Source organism: Chrysemys picta, chromosome 7, assembly GCF_011386835.1.
Source record: "Chrysemys picta bellii isolate R12L10 chromosome 7, ASM1138683v2, whole genome shotgun sequence".
Classification (NCBI taxonomy): domain Eukaryota; kingdom Metazoa; phylum Chordata; order Testudines; family Emydidae; genus Chrysemys; species Chrysemys picta.
Genome location: NC_088797.1, coordinates 16,592,393 through 16,610,160, shown reverse-complemented (window position 1 = coordinate 16,610,160; position 17,768 = coordinate 16,592,393). Strand labels below are relative to the sequence as shown.

The 17,768-nt window shown below is 42.3% G+C and overlaps 1 protein-coding gene across 4 annotated transcripts in view; it reads right to left on the bottom strand.

Annotated features, from left to right (window-relative positions):
* Positions 1-17,768, bottom strand: part of GRM7 (glutamate metabotropic receptor 7) — a 545,183-nt gene that overhangs the window by 123,648 nt on the left and 403,767 nt on the right. For all 4 annotated transcript variants that reach the window (XM_005288512.5, XM_005288513.5, XM_005288511.5 and 1 more), the window contains exon 8: positions 6,568-7,503. In XM_005288512.5, the coding sequence (XP_005288569.2) occupies positions 6,568-7,503 (936 nt within the window). The remainder of the gene's footprint in view (positions 1-6,567; positions 7,504-17,768) is intronic.

The window sequence follows — 17,768 nt, the reverse complement described above, 5'->3', positions numbered from 1 at the left end:
TAACAGAAAGTAGATGATAGTTTCTTCCTCTACAGTTATTCACTATCAATTTGTGATTTCACAATGCCTTCATTACGTAGGCTTAACATTCGCAGCAGAAGGGGAAAAAGTGCTGGTGCTAGGCAGAGACACATGCAATTTTTTTAAAACAATCCTGCCCTGGTGATCTACTTTTATGCCTAACATTATGCAGAAATGTGACTCAAGTCAACAATACTATTCCACCATTGTACCCTGAGTTCGAAACAACATAGGTCTGGGACATTTTCCAGAAACCTAGATTAAATATAGGGTAAGATTGTACAGGAAAGTCTACAAGGCCTTTGGTATTATGATCAAGGGGTTTTGCCGCAAACAAAGGCCCACAGAACAAAGGCCCACAGGAGGTAGCTGCTGGGAAAGAGGACATAGTCCTGAGGTAGCAGATTTTACTTGTTTGTTTTCATTTTGCTACCAGACCTCAGACTCAGGAAGGCCTGGGTTCTCTGGCGGAAGAAACACATACTAAAAGGTGCCATATTGTTTGTTTAAAAGAAATATGGTTTGATGTGGTCTGCCATAATTGCCAATAATTGGGCAGTCTGACATTCCTAGTTCTATAGTCTCACTTGATATAAAGTCTACTGAAGTCCGTGCATGTCTTTCCAATAACTTGCATGAGCTTTGGATGAAGCCTAATTTTTCCCCAACCATCCATCACCTTTATCTTGTTGGGACTAAGCCTTAGCTGAGTCTGTCTCTGCCCGCTCCTTGGAAGATACCATCTCATCTGGGTTTTCAGATCAAAGAACATATTGGTTGTGTTTTTGAATTTAATTTACTGTATAGGATTTGTGCTGGGTTAGTCAGAGGGTCAATGCAGGAGAATAATTTCTGTAATTATTATTATAGCTCTATGAGAACTGAAGGTGTATTTAAACTAAATATTCGATCTGGATTTGATATGTACATTTTGTATCTGTCTGCTTTGTCCTTTGTGTTACTGAAATTGGTAATCAAATTAGATTAAGTGGAAAAACAGAAATGTAAATAAATGTTTCTAAGATGAAGAATTTTGGAAGTTTCTCCTTCCTAAGCAAACTGTCTCCAAGCTATCAGTTGTGATACAGACAAAGTAACCAATTAAGCAACTTTAACAAATGGAAAAGTGAAAAAAAAAATCTGAAAGACCTACATACCACAATTAGTTAATTATACACTCATTTTTCGGTTCATATACCGATCTTTGTTTTATTTTTCTTCACCTTTACCATAAATGCATTGCCTCTGAGAAACTTTTCAGTTGTAGGTGTAAAATAAAATCTATATTAGGGTACATTAATAATAAAGAAAGCAATGTATTCTTATAGAATCGTATAATATACATTTTCAAACTACGTTTGAATAATTGCACCATATGATATGATAGGTTTCAGAGTAGCAGCCATGTTAGTCTGTATTCACAAAAAGAACAGGAGTACTTGTGGCACCTTAGAGACTAACAAATTTATTTGAGCATAAGCTTTCGTGGGCTACAGCCTATCCTATCCGATGAAGTAGGCTGTAGCCCACGAAAGCTTATGCTCAAATAAATTTGTTAGTCTCTAAGGTGCCACAAGTACTCCTGTTCTTTATATGATATGATGTTTCTCTGTATGATTATATCTGTGAATAGAAACCAATCAAAATAAAGTGGACAATGAATAAATGTAACAAGGACTTACAAATTCAATCTGCACTATATATCTTTTAAGATTTTGTATAAATATTACTGCACTGCCATATGTACATGATTGTCTAGCTAAAATGATAAGTAAATCTATTTCAATAATATTAAAGGATTGCAATCTCTGATATTTATAACTAGGGACATGAATTTTGGGTAACAGAAGGCTCTTGCACAAGATAAGGATTCAGCTACTTAATTGGCTTAAATTGGCATAGCTGCACTTACGCCAGCTCCATTGATACTAACTGAGGATCTCTGGCCCAATAATTCCTATACTAGATCAGACCAATGGTCATCTAATTCAGTGTCCTGTCTCAAGTAGCACTGGGGATAATTTGAAGAAAAGCATAAAATCTTCATCTGAAAAGATCATACAATTTGAGGTGCTGGGAATTTCTGACTCCAAATGACATGTTTACATCCAAGAACAAGGATACTTACTTCTGATACTGTACCATTTATCTTATGTATAGGACATATTAATTTACTCATCCTGAATTTAAAATTGCTTTCACCACTACCTAACACACAAATGTAGACTGTCCAGTCACAGTATCAGAGAGAAACTATAATTCAAAGTAAAAATTTATTAGCAAATAAAGAGTAAAGTGTCAGGGAATAGTTATATTTGGTGTTCTGTACAGCAGTCAGACACAAAACCAGTTTTTCAGAGGAATACATTGTTATAGAAGCTACTTGTTTTACTTTTCTCCTTATCGTTTTACTTTTGTAGTTTAAAGTTTTGACTCAATTTGGCTTATTGATTTAGTTGTACTTTACTTGACCTTACAGATCAGTCTGTGTTCTTTTCAAGTGCCATTTGTACTGACTCTAGCATAAACCTATAACTACTATAATTGGCTTATCAGTTCTTTGAGGCTGCTCTGTTTCTGATCAAGGTTCCACACGTCCACTGAGAATTTAAAATAGTTTTGTTGTCAAAACCAATTATGCCAGGAGAGTTAAAACTAATGCTTCTTTTGTACAGCCACTCTCCAAAGGTACATGTTAACAAGCTGTGCTACACCATCATGCTTAGTTGGGCAGCAGATGGTGTATGAACATTGTCAACTATCTTGAACCCTGAAAACCCATGAGCACGTCAGTTGAGGACAGCTTTGATCATTAGAAGCTAAAGTTCAACAGCAAGTGACCCATTCTTCTCAGAAGGAACTAGTCAGTGCCACATTTAGGGACATTGTACCAAATATATCTTCAAGAAAGGATGTTTTTCTACTAAGATGATGCATGAATGGATACCGGTTTCATTGACATAGTTACTCTAATTCCACCCAAATCAACAATAGATGAGCATATACTGTAATAGATACAATACAATATAAATCAATTATGTTTATAAATGATATGTAAAGAAGTCAATATGTGGATACCTCAGTCAAGAACTAAACAGCCTCAAAAAACTGTTAAGCCTATTACATATAAGGATATACCAAATTCACCAAAAACATAACAAGCCCCATAACGAATCAAACTATAATAATCCACAAAGCACATGTAGCAGATCAGATATTAAATAGCAAGCAAAAAAATGGTCAATTTTGTAAATGGCAGTCTGAACGAGATGTGAATTAACCAAGTTAATGTAATGGCTCACATACCAGGGATGGTCTCCGGATAGGTTTTTAAATAAAATTTTCAGTACAGCCTCCTCCCTCTCTGGCCTTCCTTAAACCCCATACTTTCTCCTTCCAGTCTGTTAAAACACAGCTGTTGAGATCATCTTTCTCACTCATTGTTTTACTACAGCATTACTTATTATATCTTTTTTCTCTGCTTCAGTTGCCTATCTTTGTCAGAAAGAGCGCGGATAACACAATCCCAAGTGATTATGTCTGTGCTTGTTAGTAAAAGAATAAGCCCACACAATGAAAGTCACAACACTACACAGAACATCACTTCCCAGTAAGAGTTAAATGTTGCATGAAATTTTGTCCTGCCCCAACTCCTATTAAAGTTAAGACAATTGCATGGCTGATCTTCCACACAGTATGTTCAAGAGGAAACAATTGACAGGAAATCATTAGTGTTCGTATGAAGACCTCTTTCCGACAAATAGCTACCAGACTGTTCTCTGCACTGATGGCAGATTTTGTAAGTAAAGAAAAAAGTATGTCATTCAAGTTTGTGGCAAGTCTTGTTACTGTGCCTCTAATAGCCCAGTATTCATGAATATCTGTAGAAGCTGGGCAGAACAAGGACGAAGAGCCATTGGCAACAATCTGTTGAGATGACAGGCAAACTGTAATATTCTGGTTTTGTGATCATACTGCCCTCCAGGCTCAGATAGAGGACAAGGGGCCAACTACTGGCTAGCTAGGAAGATTTCCTTCAGCTCAAGAGATAGAGGCCTATGTTTTACTAGCACCATCTTCTCTGTTACAAGTCAGATTAAGCTAGTAATTGTCTCTGTTGTCTGCAGTGTATGGATTCAAAGAAGTATGTGTTTTTAGCTTTGCCATTCTCATTAGCTTTAAACCCCAGGACTTCAAACTTTTGACAATACTATTTGAGATCAGCTAGTTTTTATATCAGTTTGCTTAAGTCTTTTCAACCAACAGTTTAATCAACACATTTAGCCACCCCTTCACGTCTCAACAGTAGACTCCATCCAACACAGCTCAGACAATATTTAAGCATTGCTATTCTGAACAGTGCAATTGCTAATTAAGAACAAAGTTAGGAATGATCAAGAAATGGACCCAGTATTGTTTAAAGTTGCTTGCACTACTTACTTCTTGTCTCTCCTATCAATGCCTCACCGGTGGAAACTGCACCAGGGATACACTCAAAATGTGCATCCCCCTCCTGCTGAGATAACATCCCCTTTCTCAGCTAGCACTACTCCCCTTTGTGGCTGTGATGGCTGTCATGGGGCCCACTGCAGAGAGGAGACAATTCTCAGTGGTACCAGATGACAGAACAAGGAGTTGCATGGTCTCAAGTTGCAGTGGGGGAGGTTTAGTTTGGATATTAGGAAAAACTTTTTCACTAGGAGGGTGGTGAAGCACTGCAATGGATTACCTAGGGAGATGGTGGAATCTCCTTCCTTAGAGGTTTTTAAGGTCAGCCTTGACAAAGCCCTGGCTGGGATGATTTAGTTGGGGATTGGTCCTGCTTTGAGCAGGGGGTTGGACTAGATGACCCCCTGAAGTCCCTTACAACCCTGATATTCTATGATTCTATGACAGTGCTGTTGCAATCTTCCAACTGAAGACTTTTGCTGCTGTGGACTCTGCATCCTACCAGTGTAACCCAACTCTGAGACTAGCCTTAAACTGCAAATCTTAGTAAGACAAAACCTTCTGAATTCTAAAGAACCATTTTTTCGTTGTTACCTTGCCAGTGAAAACATCAAGTAACCAAAGTATCATCCTGCAGAATTTAATTTCCATGCTGCTCTCCACAGAAAAATGTGCTGTGTTATTGATATTTTTAATGATACTTTAACAGATCATGTGACTTTCTGCATCAGATTTTAGTGGTGCAAATTTTTCATTGTAGCACATTGTACTGCAGGTGTAAAATAAACCATTTTAATTTAATAAGGGGAGATAGGTACATGAAGCCACAGTTAATGACTGAAATTGAAAGGACTCCCTGTACACACATAATTTTGGAAAATGCATCATTTTTGGACATGCTATCTCTGTAGAGATTAATGCCTCCCTTCTTGCTGTGCATTGCTCTGCTGTGTAAATAAAATGGGAGGAGAAGACTTCATTTTTGTTTGTTGGTTTGTTTAGGGAAAAAAGAAAGCATTTAGGCCTAGATCCTCAAAGATATTTAGGTGCCTAACTCCCATTGATTTCAATAAGAGTTAGGTGCCTAAATACCTTTGCAGTTCTGGGCTTTCATGTTTAGGTTGAAGTGCTACAGCAACAATTGCAAACACTAGGCCAAACTTTCAGGTGGAGCAAATTAGTGTGGGCCCACTAATTTCAGCAGAGCTATGCCAGTTTGCACAGGCCGTTTAATCCATAAATTGCACCTTAGAATTGATTACTGATAGTAGCATAGATCAAGGTTGTCCAACTTGCTCTTGTTTGCATGATTATCATTATTTTTAATGTAATGGTACCTTTCCCTCAGCTGACTTGTTTCCTATCTTTGTGTGGGAGAAAATATGCAGTGGACTGGAGTGCAAGTCAATTGCACATAGGTTTTAGAACAACAACAAAATCAGGTTGGGTTTTATTAAAGCCTAGTGAAGTCAACAGGAGTTTTTTAATTCAGTTTAATGGGCTTTGGATCAAGCACATGGATTAGATCCCAATGTTTTGATGCTTATGCTGCAGAAATTAAATGGGTCAGATTCAGTCCTGGGTATTAGCACAATGTGCTCCACCAATTTTAATGGAATTGGCTTATGCCAAGACTGTACGTTGCTCTGGATGATTTAGAATTATATTCTTTGTGAAACAGAAGAATCATCAGCACAACTATTTGCTGTCCTTGGTGCTGAACTCCAGAAGTGCAGACGTACAATAATTGCCATGGTTTTTTCCCCACAGATGCTAAGTTTCTATCTCATACTCAAAATAACTTACTTAAGAGTCATCATTTCAGGTAGCATGACAGCTAACCCCATTCATCTTACTGAAAAGGTACAACTGAAACAGACAACAATGAAACTAGTGGTTCAACTGATTCCTATTGCTCATCTGCCAATTTATCAAATGAATGGCCCACCAACTAATTGGAAGAAAAGTAAGGTTATATACTGCTACACGTAACAGTAATATATTTTACATAGCTAGCTCATTTTTGGTCTGTTCAGACCATAATTTATAGCTGCAATGACTCCTGATACATCAGCCTAACAGTTCATTTTCACCTACCTTTTCAGCTGACTGTGCAGTACCAAAAAATATTGGAATGAAGGCAAGCCATACTATACAGGTAGTGTACATAGTGAATCCAATGGGTTTAGCTTCATTAAAATTCTCTGGGACACCCCGAGTCTTGATGGCATACACAGTACATGTAACCATTAGGAGAATGCTATACCCCAAGGAGCAAATGATTTGTAGATCCGTAATGTCACACTTGAGAACTCCTCTGGCTTGGTCAGGGTCCATAGTCTTCTGCTCATCATAATCTATGATGATGTTGGGTGGGTCAACTGCAAACCAAATGAAAACCCCTAAAAGCTGAACTGATATTAAACTTGAAGTGATCGCCAGCTGCGATGTTGGGCTTATAAGCCGAGGTGCTGTCACTGACTTTTTGCCCTGTTCAAATATGCGGTAGATGCGGTTTGTTTTAGTTAAAAGGGCTGCATAGCTGATGCACATACCCAAGCCCAGGAAGATACGTCGGAAGGAGCACACTGCAACATCTGGTTTGGCAATCATCAGGAAAGTAATTATATAACAAAGAAATATTCCGGTCAACAGGACATAGCTGAGTTCCCTTCCAGAAGCCCGGACAATGGGAGTGTCATTATATCTAATGAAGGTCGCCATTACAAAAATGGTGGCAATAATTCCAAGCATAGCCAAAAAGACTGGTATGACGGCCCACGGAGAGTGCCATTCCAATTTCACAATGGGTATAGGGCGGCATCCAGTGCGGTTCTCATTAGGTCGCTCGTTATATGAGCAGAGCAAACATGTCACCTCATCAGCTTGGTACTGGTACCCATCACATAGCTCACAGTGCCAACAGCACGGCATCCCTTTCACCATCTTCTTCCTTTCACCTGGTTTACAAGGCAGACTGCAGACAGAGGATGGGATCTCACGTATTCCTTTACCCCATTGCATGTCTTCAATCTGTGAAATGTGAAATACAGAGGGGGGTTATTTGTATGTTACTGTCAGGTACTGCTAGGGAATTGAACTCAGTTGTTACTTAGCAAAAAAAAGCAAGCAAGCAATAAAAACAGATGGCTTCATATGTTTTTATGGGAATTGCAGATGTTAGCATTTTCACATACAATTCTGCCTGCATGATTGCAATTACTACTGTAATTTACTATTTTTATTATTAATGATCTCATTATAATATACATCATATGGGAAAAATAGAGAGAGATATTAGGAGCACAACACCTTCATAGGGTATAGGAAGCCATTGTTATGAAAATTAATAGGAATATGTAATGGTTTAATGGAATGCAGCAATACCATAAAACGACTATATGACATGCATCTACAACTTGGGGCTTGATTTCATTTCTTACTAAAACTAGAACACCAGATATATTCAGTTCATGGGAAATGCTGGCAGTGATGATAACATTTTGAATGAGATGAAAGACATGTACTTCATAAGGAAAAAGTGGGAATGGAACTAGTGGAAATGTAGCGCACTCTTCAATTCTATCAACCCTATAAGAACCAGAGTTTGAAAGAGTCCATGAGAAACATTTATCAGTGATAAAAGAACAGATAATAGCTAGCTAACATTTCATTTAAGTGACATTTTCTTCTATGTATATGAGGTATCATGCATACTTCTGGGCACTAAAATCATAAAAAAAATCTCCTTAAATTAATGGTAATTCCCATTTGATTTCCTTACTTGCACTATCTAGTCTTGCACTCTTCCATGTCTCTGGGCTGGTAAATGAAGGTTTCAAGTACTAGACAAGATGAGAACTCTAGACATCTTCAAAATATGCTAAAGCAGAACCAGAACCAACCATTTTATAGGTCCTAACAGACCTAATGTGAATTTATCAGGCCAGATTCTGATCTTAGTTGCCACCGTGTAAATCCAGAGAAGCTCCACTGTCTTCTTTTGCTAGGAAATGAAGCTGGTTCCAAAGAAAAACGGGTCTATTGGGATGGATATAGATATGGATATTATAAAATACAGTACCCTGATAACATTGTATAGTTAATATCAAACATCTCTTTCTACTGGTTTCTCTATAAAAGAAGATCTCTAAGAATTCATGAATTTAACATTTTTATTACTGACACTGGCGCAAAAAGTGGGAGTGTGCTTATAAAATCTGTGGATGGCACAAATTTGGGAGGTATTGCCAATATGGAGGAGGACCAGAATATCATGCAAGAATATCTGGATGACCTTGTAAACTGGAATTATAGAAATGGGATGAAATTTAATAGTGCAAAGTCATGCATTTAGGGACTAACAAGTAGAATTCTTGCTACAAGCTAGGGATATATCAGTTGGATGTGACAGAGGAGGATAAAGATCTGGGTGTATGGGTTGATCACAGCATGACTATGAACCACCAATGTGATGCAGCCATCAAAAAGGCTAATGCAGTCCTATGACACACCAGACAAGATACTTCCAGTAGACAGAGAAGTTCTAGTACAATTACACAAGGCACTGGCGAAACCTCATCTGGAATACAGTGTGCAGTTCTGGTCTCCCATGTTTAAGAAAGATTAATTCAAACTGCAACAGGTGCAGAGAAGGGCTACTGGGATGGAAAACCTACCTTATGAGAGGAGACTCAAATAGTTTAGCTTGTTTAGCCTAACCTAGAGAAGGCTGAGGGGAGATATCATTGTTCTCTATAAATAAATCAGAGGGATAAATACCAGGGAGGGAGAGGAGTTATTTAAGTTAAGCGCCTATGTGGACACAAGAACAAATGGATATAGATTGGCAGTCAACAAGCTTAGGTTTGAATTAAGACAAATGTTTCTAACCATCAGAAGAGTGAAGTTCTGGAACAGCCTTCCAAGGGAACAGTGGGGGCAAAAAGCCTAACTGGCTTCAAGACTGAGCTTGATAAGTTTATGGAGGGGATAGCATGATGTGACAGCTAGCAGCAAATATCTCCAATGGCCAGTGACGTGCCACTAGATGGGAGAGGGCTCTGAGTTACTATAATTCTTTCCAAGGTGTCTAGCTGGGGGGTCTTGCCCACATGCACAGGGTCTAACTGATCACTATATTTGGGGTCAGGAGGGAATTTTCCCCTGGTTAGATTTGCAGAGACCCTGGGTTGTGAGTGAGTTTGTTTTTCTGCCTCCCTCTGCAGCATCAGAGAGGGGCACTTGCAGGTTTAAACTAGTGTAAATTGTGGATTCTCTATAACTTTAAGTCTTTAAATCGTGATTTAAGGACTTCAATAACTCAGCCAGACACCAGGTTAGGGGTCTATTATAGGAATGGGTAGGTGAGGTTTTGTGGCCTGTAATATGTAGGAGGTCAGACTAGACAATCATGATGGTCCCTTCTGACCTTAAAGTCTATGAGTTAGCTTTTTGTGACTATTAATATATATAGGAAGGCTAGGGTTTGCAAGTCTTAAATGAAGGATTAGGTCATACCTTCATAATTTAATTCAAAATCAGTCCTGGCTCAACTTCATTTCATACATTTAAAAAAATAAAGTCACATGCTGCTCCAAATGTTTAATCTTCTTGCTATGCTACCAAGGGACACTGCTGAGAATGTTAGAAAAATAATCCCTCAATAATAGATATTCCAAAGGACCTGGCACTGTATTAGAAACTTCATTAACCTTCAATATACACAACTTATATTGGAAGAAAAAAGACTCACGAGTTCTTCTTTCATGCTCTGCTGAGTTAAAGGTGCATAATTTATAGAAACCAAAGGGATATTGACTCCAGTAGCTTAAATGAATAAATATAATTATTTAATTATAATGACAAAGATGATGAGGTCTCATTGAAAAGCCGGGCACTATAGAGTTCTAATCCCAATCTGCCACCGATTCATCAGAACAACTGAGGCAAGTCACTTACATTATCTGGGCCAAATTGCCAGATGATGTAAGTGGTGGTGTAGTAAATTACATAAATTGGAGTAAAGTGGTGAGTGTCTAAGTTACATGCTGAGGGGGCAGAATGAAGTGTTTCAGAAGAAAAAGGAAGCAAGAGGGAAATATAAGAAGCAAGAGGTGCTAGAACATTTTGTATTGTGGCAGTGCTGAGAGCCATTGAACCAAACTGTAAACCCTGTATATGACGGAAACCACTTCAAGCCAGGAGGTATCCCTAGTTCCAGCACCCATGACAAGAAGTTGAAATTGGACAGGATTTTTAATTGTCTGGGTATACTGCAAGGAGGACAGGAGACTTGTTTTGGGTTTTAATCAGGATGCAACTTTATTATATAGATGTCTGGGACTACCTAGCAGATAAAGTGTACAGTGCAGGCAAATCCATGCTTATTCAAATCAATTCTCTGGGGCTTCCACCAGCCCCCCTTTGTTTCCATCCAGGTACCCCAGCCAACCCATGGTGTGGACCTTACTATCCACCAGTCTCTCAAGAGGCTTAAGGAGGGCTATGAGAATGGGTTTGGGGGGCTGGAGGGTGGGGTTGGCTCCCTGCCATACCGTCATGGGAGTCCCCGAACCCCCTCCCCAATTCTGTTTCTTTATCCAGTACCTCCTTTTAAATCCTTTACCAGGACATTTATCTGGTCACTGGCTCCCTATGGAGTACCTGCACTGAACATCTGCCCAATATTACAAAATAAGTTGCGACATATGGCCTACCACCTTTTCTTCTCATCAGAAAAGGTCCATCCTCACACCCACTGTAAGGAAGGTGAAAATCCACACTCCACCGAAGCCAATTCTTGTGATGTGGGAAAAATTCCTTCCCAGTCCCCCTTTAAAAAGGGCGACCAACGTAATGCCCACAGCAGGTCCTAACCCAGTCTGCCCTTCGCCTCCCCTTGCTGGCTACTAGGGAAGGGAAGGTGGGTGCTGGCTTCCTCGCTGCTTTCACATAGAGACTTGCCCCACCCAGGTTTTGTACCTTTATGCACATTCCTGGGGGTCGGGTGGGGGGTGAGTGATTGCTGCAAAATTGACTACCAAGCACCTTTTGCAGCAGTTTCTGACCTTCTTCCTCTCTCCTCCCCCTCCCCCCACAACCACAAAGCAGAGCTGTCCTTCTTTGGGTAAGCCCGCACAAATTCTGCCCAACATTTAGTTGTGGTGCAGTTATTGTCTGGGTATACCACAAAAGGACAGGAGACTTGTTATGGGTTTTAATCAGGCAGCAACTTTATTATATAGATCTCTCGGACTACCCGGCAGATAAAGTGTACAGTTCAGGCAAATCCATGCTTATTCAAATCAATTCTCTGGGGCTTCCACCAGCCCCCCTTTGTTTCCATCCAAGTCCCCCAGCTGACCCATAGCTTGGACCTTACCATCCACCAGCCTTGCAAGAGGCTTAAGGAGGGCTATAAGAATGGGGGGGGGTTGGCTCCCTGCTGTACTGGTGATGGGAGTTACTGAATTCCCTCCCCCATTCTGTTTCTTTATCCAGTACCTCCTTTTATCTGGTCACTGACTGCCCTCCCTATGGAGTACCTGCACGGAACATCTGCCACAAGGAGGTGCCAGCCATTTGCTTGGCTGCTTCCTCCCAATCCCCCCGAGTTCCCAGACATCTGCAAATGGCCTCTTGGCTAGCAGCCCTACTGGGGAGAAAGAATCCATTGTCCCATGTGTGATCATCAAGGGACACCCGCAGCTGCATTGTCCTTGTGCTGGTACTGCAGCGACCGCCCTTAATGGAGGGCCGCATAGGCGACCCATTCTCTGGATCCTTGTATTGACAAGACTCCTTAAAAGAAAACAAAATAAACAACTTGTAAGCTGGAGCCAAAAAATCTGCATTTTGACAACCACATGACATTCCGAGGTTCCAGAGAGCCCACGGCAAACTGGAAATGAGACAAAGTGTCTGCTTTGCCATTATCTATGCCCAGCACGTGCTTGGAAGAAAAAAAAAACAGATGTTGAAGGCTAAGCATTGGAGAACAAATGCCCTTACCAACTTTCCAGTCCTGTGCGATCTGGAAGTTTGGCGACTGATAACCTGTACCACTGCCATGTTGTTGCACCAACGGCACACCCATATATTAGGCCCAAATTAATAACTATTTGTACCTCAACAATGATACCCCCTTAAATTGACTTAGAAAACTTTTCCACACCCACAAGTCTTACTACATCTGTGTAGTGGCTCATATTAGAGATAAGGAGGTGTTATACAAGGCACTGGTGAGACCTCATCTGGAATAGTGTGTGCAGTTCTGGTCTCTCATGTTTAAGAAGGATGAATTCAAACTGGAACAGGTTCAGAGAAGAGCTACTAGGATGATCCGAGGAATGGAAAACCTGTTTTATGAAAGGAAACTCAAAGAGCTTGGCTTGTTTAGCCTAACCAAAAGAAGGCTGAGGGGAGATATAATTGCTCTCTATAAATACCAGGGAGGGAGAGGAATTATTTAAGCTCAGTACCAATGGGGACACAAGAACAAATGGATATAAACTGGCTATCAGGAAGTTTAGACTTGAAATTAGACAAAGGTTTCTAACCATCAGAGAAATGAAGTTCTGGAATAGCCTTCCAAGGGGAGTAGTGGGGGCAAAAGACATATCTGGCTTCAAGACTAAGCTTGATAAGTTTATGGAGGGGATGGTAAAATGGGATAGCCTAATTTTGGCAATTAATTGGTCTTTGACTACTAACGGTAAATATGCCCAATGGCTTGTGATGGGATGTTAGATGGGGTGGGATCTGAGTTACTACACAGAATTCTTTCCTGGGTGTCTGGCTGGTGAGTCTTGCCCATATGCTCAGGGTTTAGCTGATCGCCATATTTGGGGTTGGGAAGGAATTTTCCTCCAGGGCAGATTGGCAGAGGCCCTGGGGGTTTTCGCCTTCTTCTGCAGCGTGGGGCATGGGTCGCTTGCTGGAAGATTCTCTGCACCTTGAAGTCTTTAAACCATGATTTGAGGACTTCAATGGCTCAGACAAAGGTTTGATACAGGAGTGGGTGGGTAAGATTCTGTAGCCTGCATTGTGCAGGAGGTCAGACTAGATTATCATAATGGTCCCTTCTGATCTTAAAGTCTATGATTCTATGAGTCTATGTAATTGTGTGGTCTGGCTATGCCAGCCATTGCCGCTGCCAGCCAGGCACAAAAAGCCCGCCCCAGGGCAACAACCCCGCAAGCAAAGTTCAGCTCAAAGCCCAGATAGGTTAATGTCGTGAAAGGGCCTTCTGTTTTGTCCTTCGCTAGGGGGTTCCCCAGCTATTTAGCCAGGGCCTGGACTGTGTCCAACAGGTGAAAACACTCATTTGACCCAGCTCGCCCTGCGAACAAAAATTGTGCAAATAATGCACTATTTGGTTTAGTCCCACTGACTGCACCACTTCCCAGTGAAATACTGTACTAAATTTCTGAAAAGCTGCACGGGATACTGAACAGTTGAAATAAAATTGCCGGCGGTAGGCGTCTTAAACAACCACCCTTATTAAATGCCCAGCAAATACTATTACGTGCCTAGGACCCTTTTCGAGATGGTTGCGCTATAAACAAACCCCTGGTGCCCTTGCTGTTATGCCCTTGAACCACAGTGTATGATGCCACCTTATTCCAATTTGTGTTGCTGCCCTTAATGGAAACTGCTTATGACATGCTCCCAAACATATTGGGTGCCGCCTAATTATATTCGTATAATTAACAAAGGCCAGGCTGCTGTCTGGGTAGGCCGGTAGCATACCACTCACCTAGATGAGGAGGGCAGCTTCCCAATTTTTTCATGTTCTAGGCACCCTTGGCCTCTTGGGCAGTTCGCTGTTTGCTTGCCTTATCCGTGTTTATTGTCTGTGAACTCCTTCCTGTGCCATAGGGAAATTACATGCCCAAATTGCCTGTGAGGATTCTATATTTAGTTGCAATGAGTAAGTGAACTCCCATCGGGTAAGCTACCCCAGCATAACCGTACTGCACAGCCCTGTTCCCCCATAGGCCCCCCCGGCAGTGTCTACCCTGTCTCCTGCGGTTACATGCCCTGATGGCCGACGAGTTGTCATGTGCCCTTTCCTTGTCCGGCTGCTGAAACTTGAGCCCATGCTGGGCCTACCCTATCACCCTGTGCAGACCCCTCACGGCTAGCTGCCTGAAGCTGCTGTTGTAAATGCAAATTAGCTTGCAGCAGCTGTGTAATACCGCCAGTGCCCCCACTGAAGGTGCCACCCCTAGGTGGGTCTGCCCAGGCTTCTCGACCTTCCACTCCTGGGCCCAGAGCATTTAATACCCCAATCGGCTGACTCCTGTTCCCCTTAGGTGAACTCACTGAGTGACTGGTTGAGCACGGTCCCTGCACCTGGCTGTGGCCTGTGCAACTGCCACCCTTTGCCAGGCTGGAAGGCCGGATACCACCTCTGCCCCCCATTTTCCCAACCTCTGTGTGGTTTAGATTACACTCACCCCTGGGATCAGCATTACCGCCATCCCTCGTGTTAGCCAGCTCACCTGAGTGCGTGGACACTTTCCTATGATCATTTACTAAGCCTCCCTTAGTACATGAGGCTGCCCTGGGTTATGCTTTGTATTATTAAACACACCACTCTGGGCAGTAGCAGTCCACATACTTGTGAGCCCCCTTGCTCCTGCTGCAGTACTGTCCGTCTTCGGTTTCCTTCCAGTCCATGGGCTCACAAGGGGCTGCCTTGCCTGTGCCTGTCCCCTTTCCAGCAAAGGTACAGGCACGTGAGCAGCAAGCAGCACACAGCCATGAAACAGTTAAATTGTCCTTGCCTGGCTCTGTCCCTCTCCCCTGCGCCCCAGCCAGGTTAATTGTCCTATGCCTTGCTCCCTCCCCCTCCCAGGAGACACTTGCTCCAAGTGAAATGAGAGGAGGGGCCAAACCCATGCTGATGTTTATAATTCCTCATTCCTAGGTGGTAAGTCATCCACCAAGCTGACTGCTTTTCCAGCAGCTGTATGTCTACCCTCATCCCACCAGGCAGCAAGCATTGGCCTGATCTTCCGGCCAGCCAGAACACCCCCGCACCCCGCTTAAAGTGAAGGGTGGTGACTATGAGCTTTCCTTGTTATGTTGTACTTGCATATTTTGCATCCTTGCCAAGTACCCTTCCCCAGTTGCAGCTTGCAGCCTGCCTAGCGAAGAATTGCAAGGCCGGCTGGTACATGAAACAGTTAAATTTTCCTTGCCTTGCTCTATCCGCCCCCCATGCACATTGAATTCCTTCAAGCCAGGAATCCCTAGGTTCCAGCACCTATGATAAGAAATTGAAATGGTACAGGATTTTTAACTCTACAAATCACATAAAAGCCAAGACCCCATAAAAAAAGAACCTAAAGGAGCAATGAAAAACATGATAAAGAACAGAGGAGATGTGGTCTGTTTTAAGCTTTGCATAGTTATACACCCATTTGGTTGTATTACAACCATTTCATAGGTAGGTAGACTGAGAAGAAGAGAGCTCAAGAAAATTGTGCAACAGAATTCACTGATTCCCATCTTTCCTGTTCTAACTACGATACAGAGTTTCACTGATCTCATATTTCTATTGTAACCTAATCTGCAGTACAAGTTGAGGGACTTGTACTAATTTTCTGTGTGCTAAAATCTCAAGGAACCATACAACTGAATCCTTAATGCATTACCATACTTTTCTTCTATTATAAGCTTATAATGGGTGAATTTCCATATTCTCAAAGGTATTCTATAGCATGGCCTGATATTTGAGACAGCCTAAAGGTATCTCATTTTGTGCATATACTGTGTGTAAAGAGATAAACAGATGATCAAGCAAAATTATGGAAAGTCCTTTATTTGTTAACTAGGTATACAGCATGATAGCTCTATATCATTGGCCTCAAAGATTTGCTAGTGTTCTGTCGCTTCTGGCTAAACAATTAATAATGAAACACTGCCTCTCAGATAAGCTACCTGACATAGAAGTCTGGCATAGTGAGATTACAGATCTGATTGTAACTAGAGACACTCTCCCCACAAAGAAAAGAACATATCTGAGACATTTTTGTCTTTAAAATAAATTATTGGTTTATAACTTCTTAAAGAGACCCAAACAAAAAAATGTTTGTTTATATACTACATATTGAACTGGGAACCACGGCCAATGGGAGCTTTGGGGGAGGTACCTGGAGGAGCAGCAAGAGCAGCACATGGTGCCATTTCCCCTCTCCCCTCCCCCCCCACCCCCCCCCCGGACTCCGGCTGCTTCCTGAGCAGAGCGGAGCGGAGCGGGGCCAGGGCCAGGGCCAGGGCCAAGGCAGGCAGGCAGGGAGCCTGCCCTGGCCACGGTGCGCGGCACTGCCACCCCGGATTCGCTCTAGGTAAGGGGCTCCGGGCCAGAGCCCATACCCTGCACCCCTGCCCTGAGCCTCCTGCCGCACCCTACACACCTCCTGCACTCCCTGCCCTGAGCCCCCGCTGCACCCCTCACCCTTCCTGCACCCCACACCCCAATTCCCTGCCGTACCCTGCACACCTGCTCCCCTCACCCCTGCTGCACCCCTCACCCCTCCTGCACCCCAACTCTCTGCCCTGAGCCCCTGCCGCACCCTGCACACCTCCTGCACCTCAACTCCCTGCCCTGAACCCCCGCCACACCACACACCCCTCCTGCCCCTCCTGGGGGCAGGGAGGGGGCAGAGTTGGGGTGAGCACTTCAGGGAAGGGGTTGGAATGGGGGCAGGGAAGGGGCGAGAAGAGGCGGGGCCTCATGGAAGGGGTGGAGTGGGGGCGGGGCCAGGAACAGCAAGTGGGGGGTGTCAGTGATGCGGCCCTCAAGGTCATCTGAGTTTGAGACCCCCTGGTCTATACATTAGGTCTTAGGTATTTCTAAGGTTATCAGCTTGTTTTCCAAGAGATGGCAAATTATGCCTAGGTTTATTATTATTATTATTTATTCTCTCAACTGCCTTGAATCTAATTTTGGTTTTGAAATCCTGCATCTGAAAGAGAATTCTGTTGCCAGAGTAATTTCCATTTGTCAAATCATATTTGATCACTGCTTGCACGTATGTTGTTTTCAAAACTGGTAGCTCTTTTTATGCTACACTTTTAATATTTTTTATTCATTGCAAATAGGATCCTACCCAGGTAAGATGCAGTATTTTCAAAACAGTTCACCTAAAAACATGTGCTTCGAAGGCTTTTTTTAAAGAGATAAACTGAAATGCTATTTAAGTAATCCATTTGGTTGAGAACCTAAACAGTACTCAAGGACCCTTATAATTTACAAAGGACAGTCTTTTAAAAAAACAAAATAT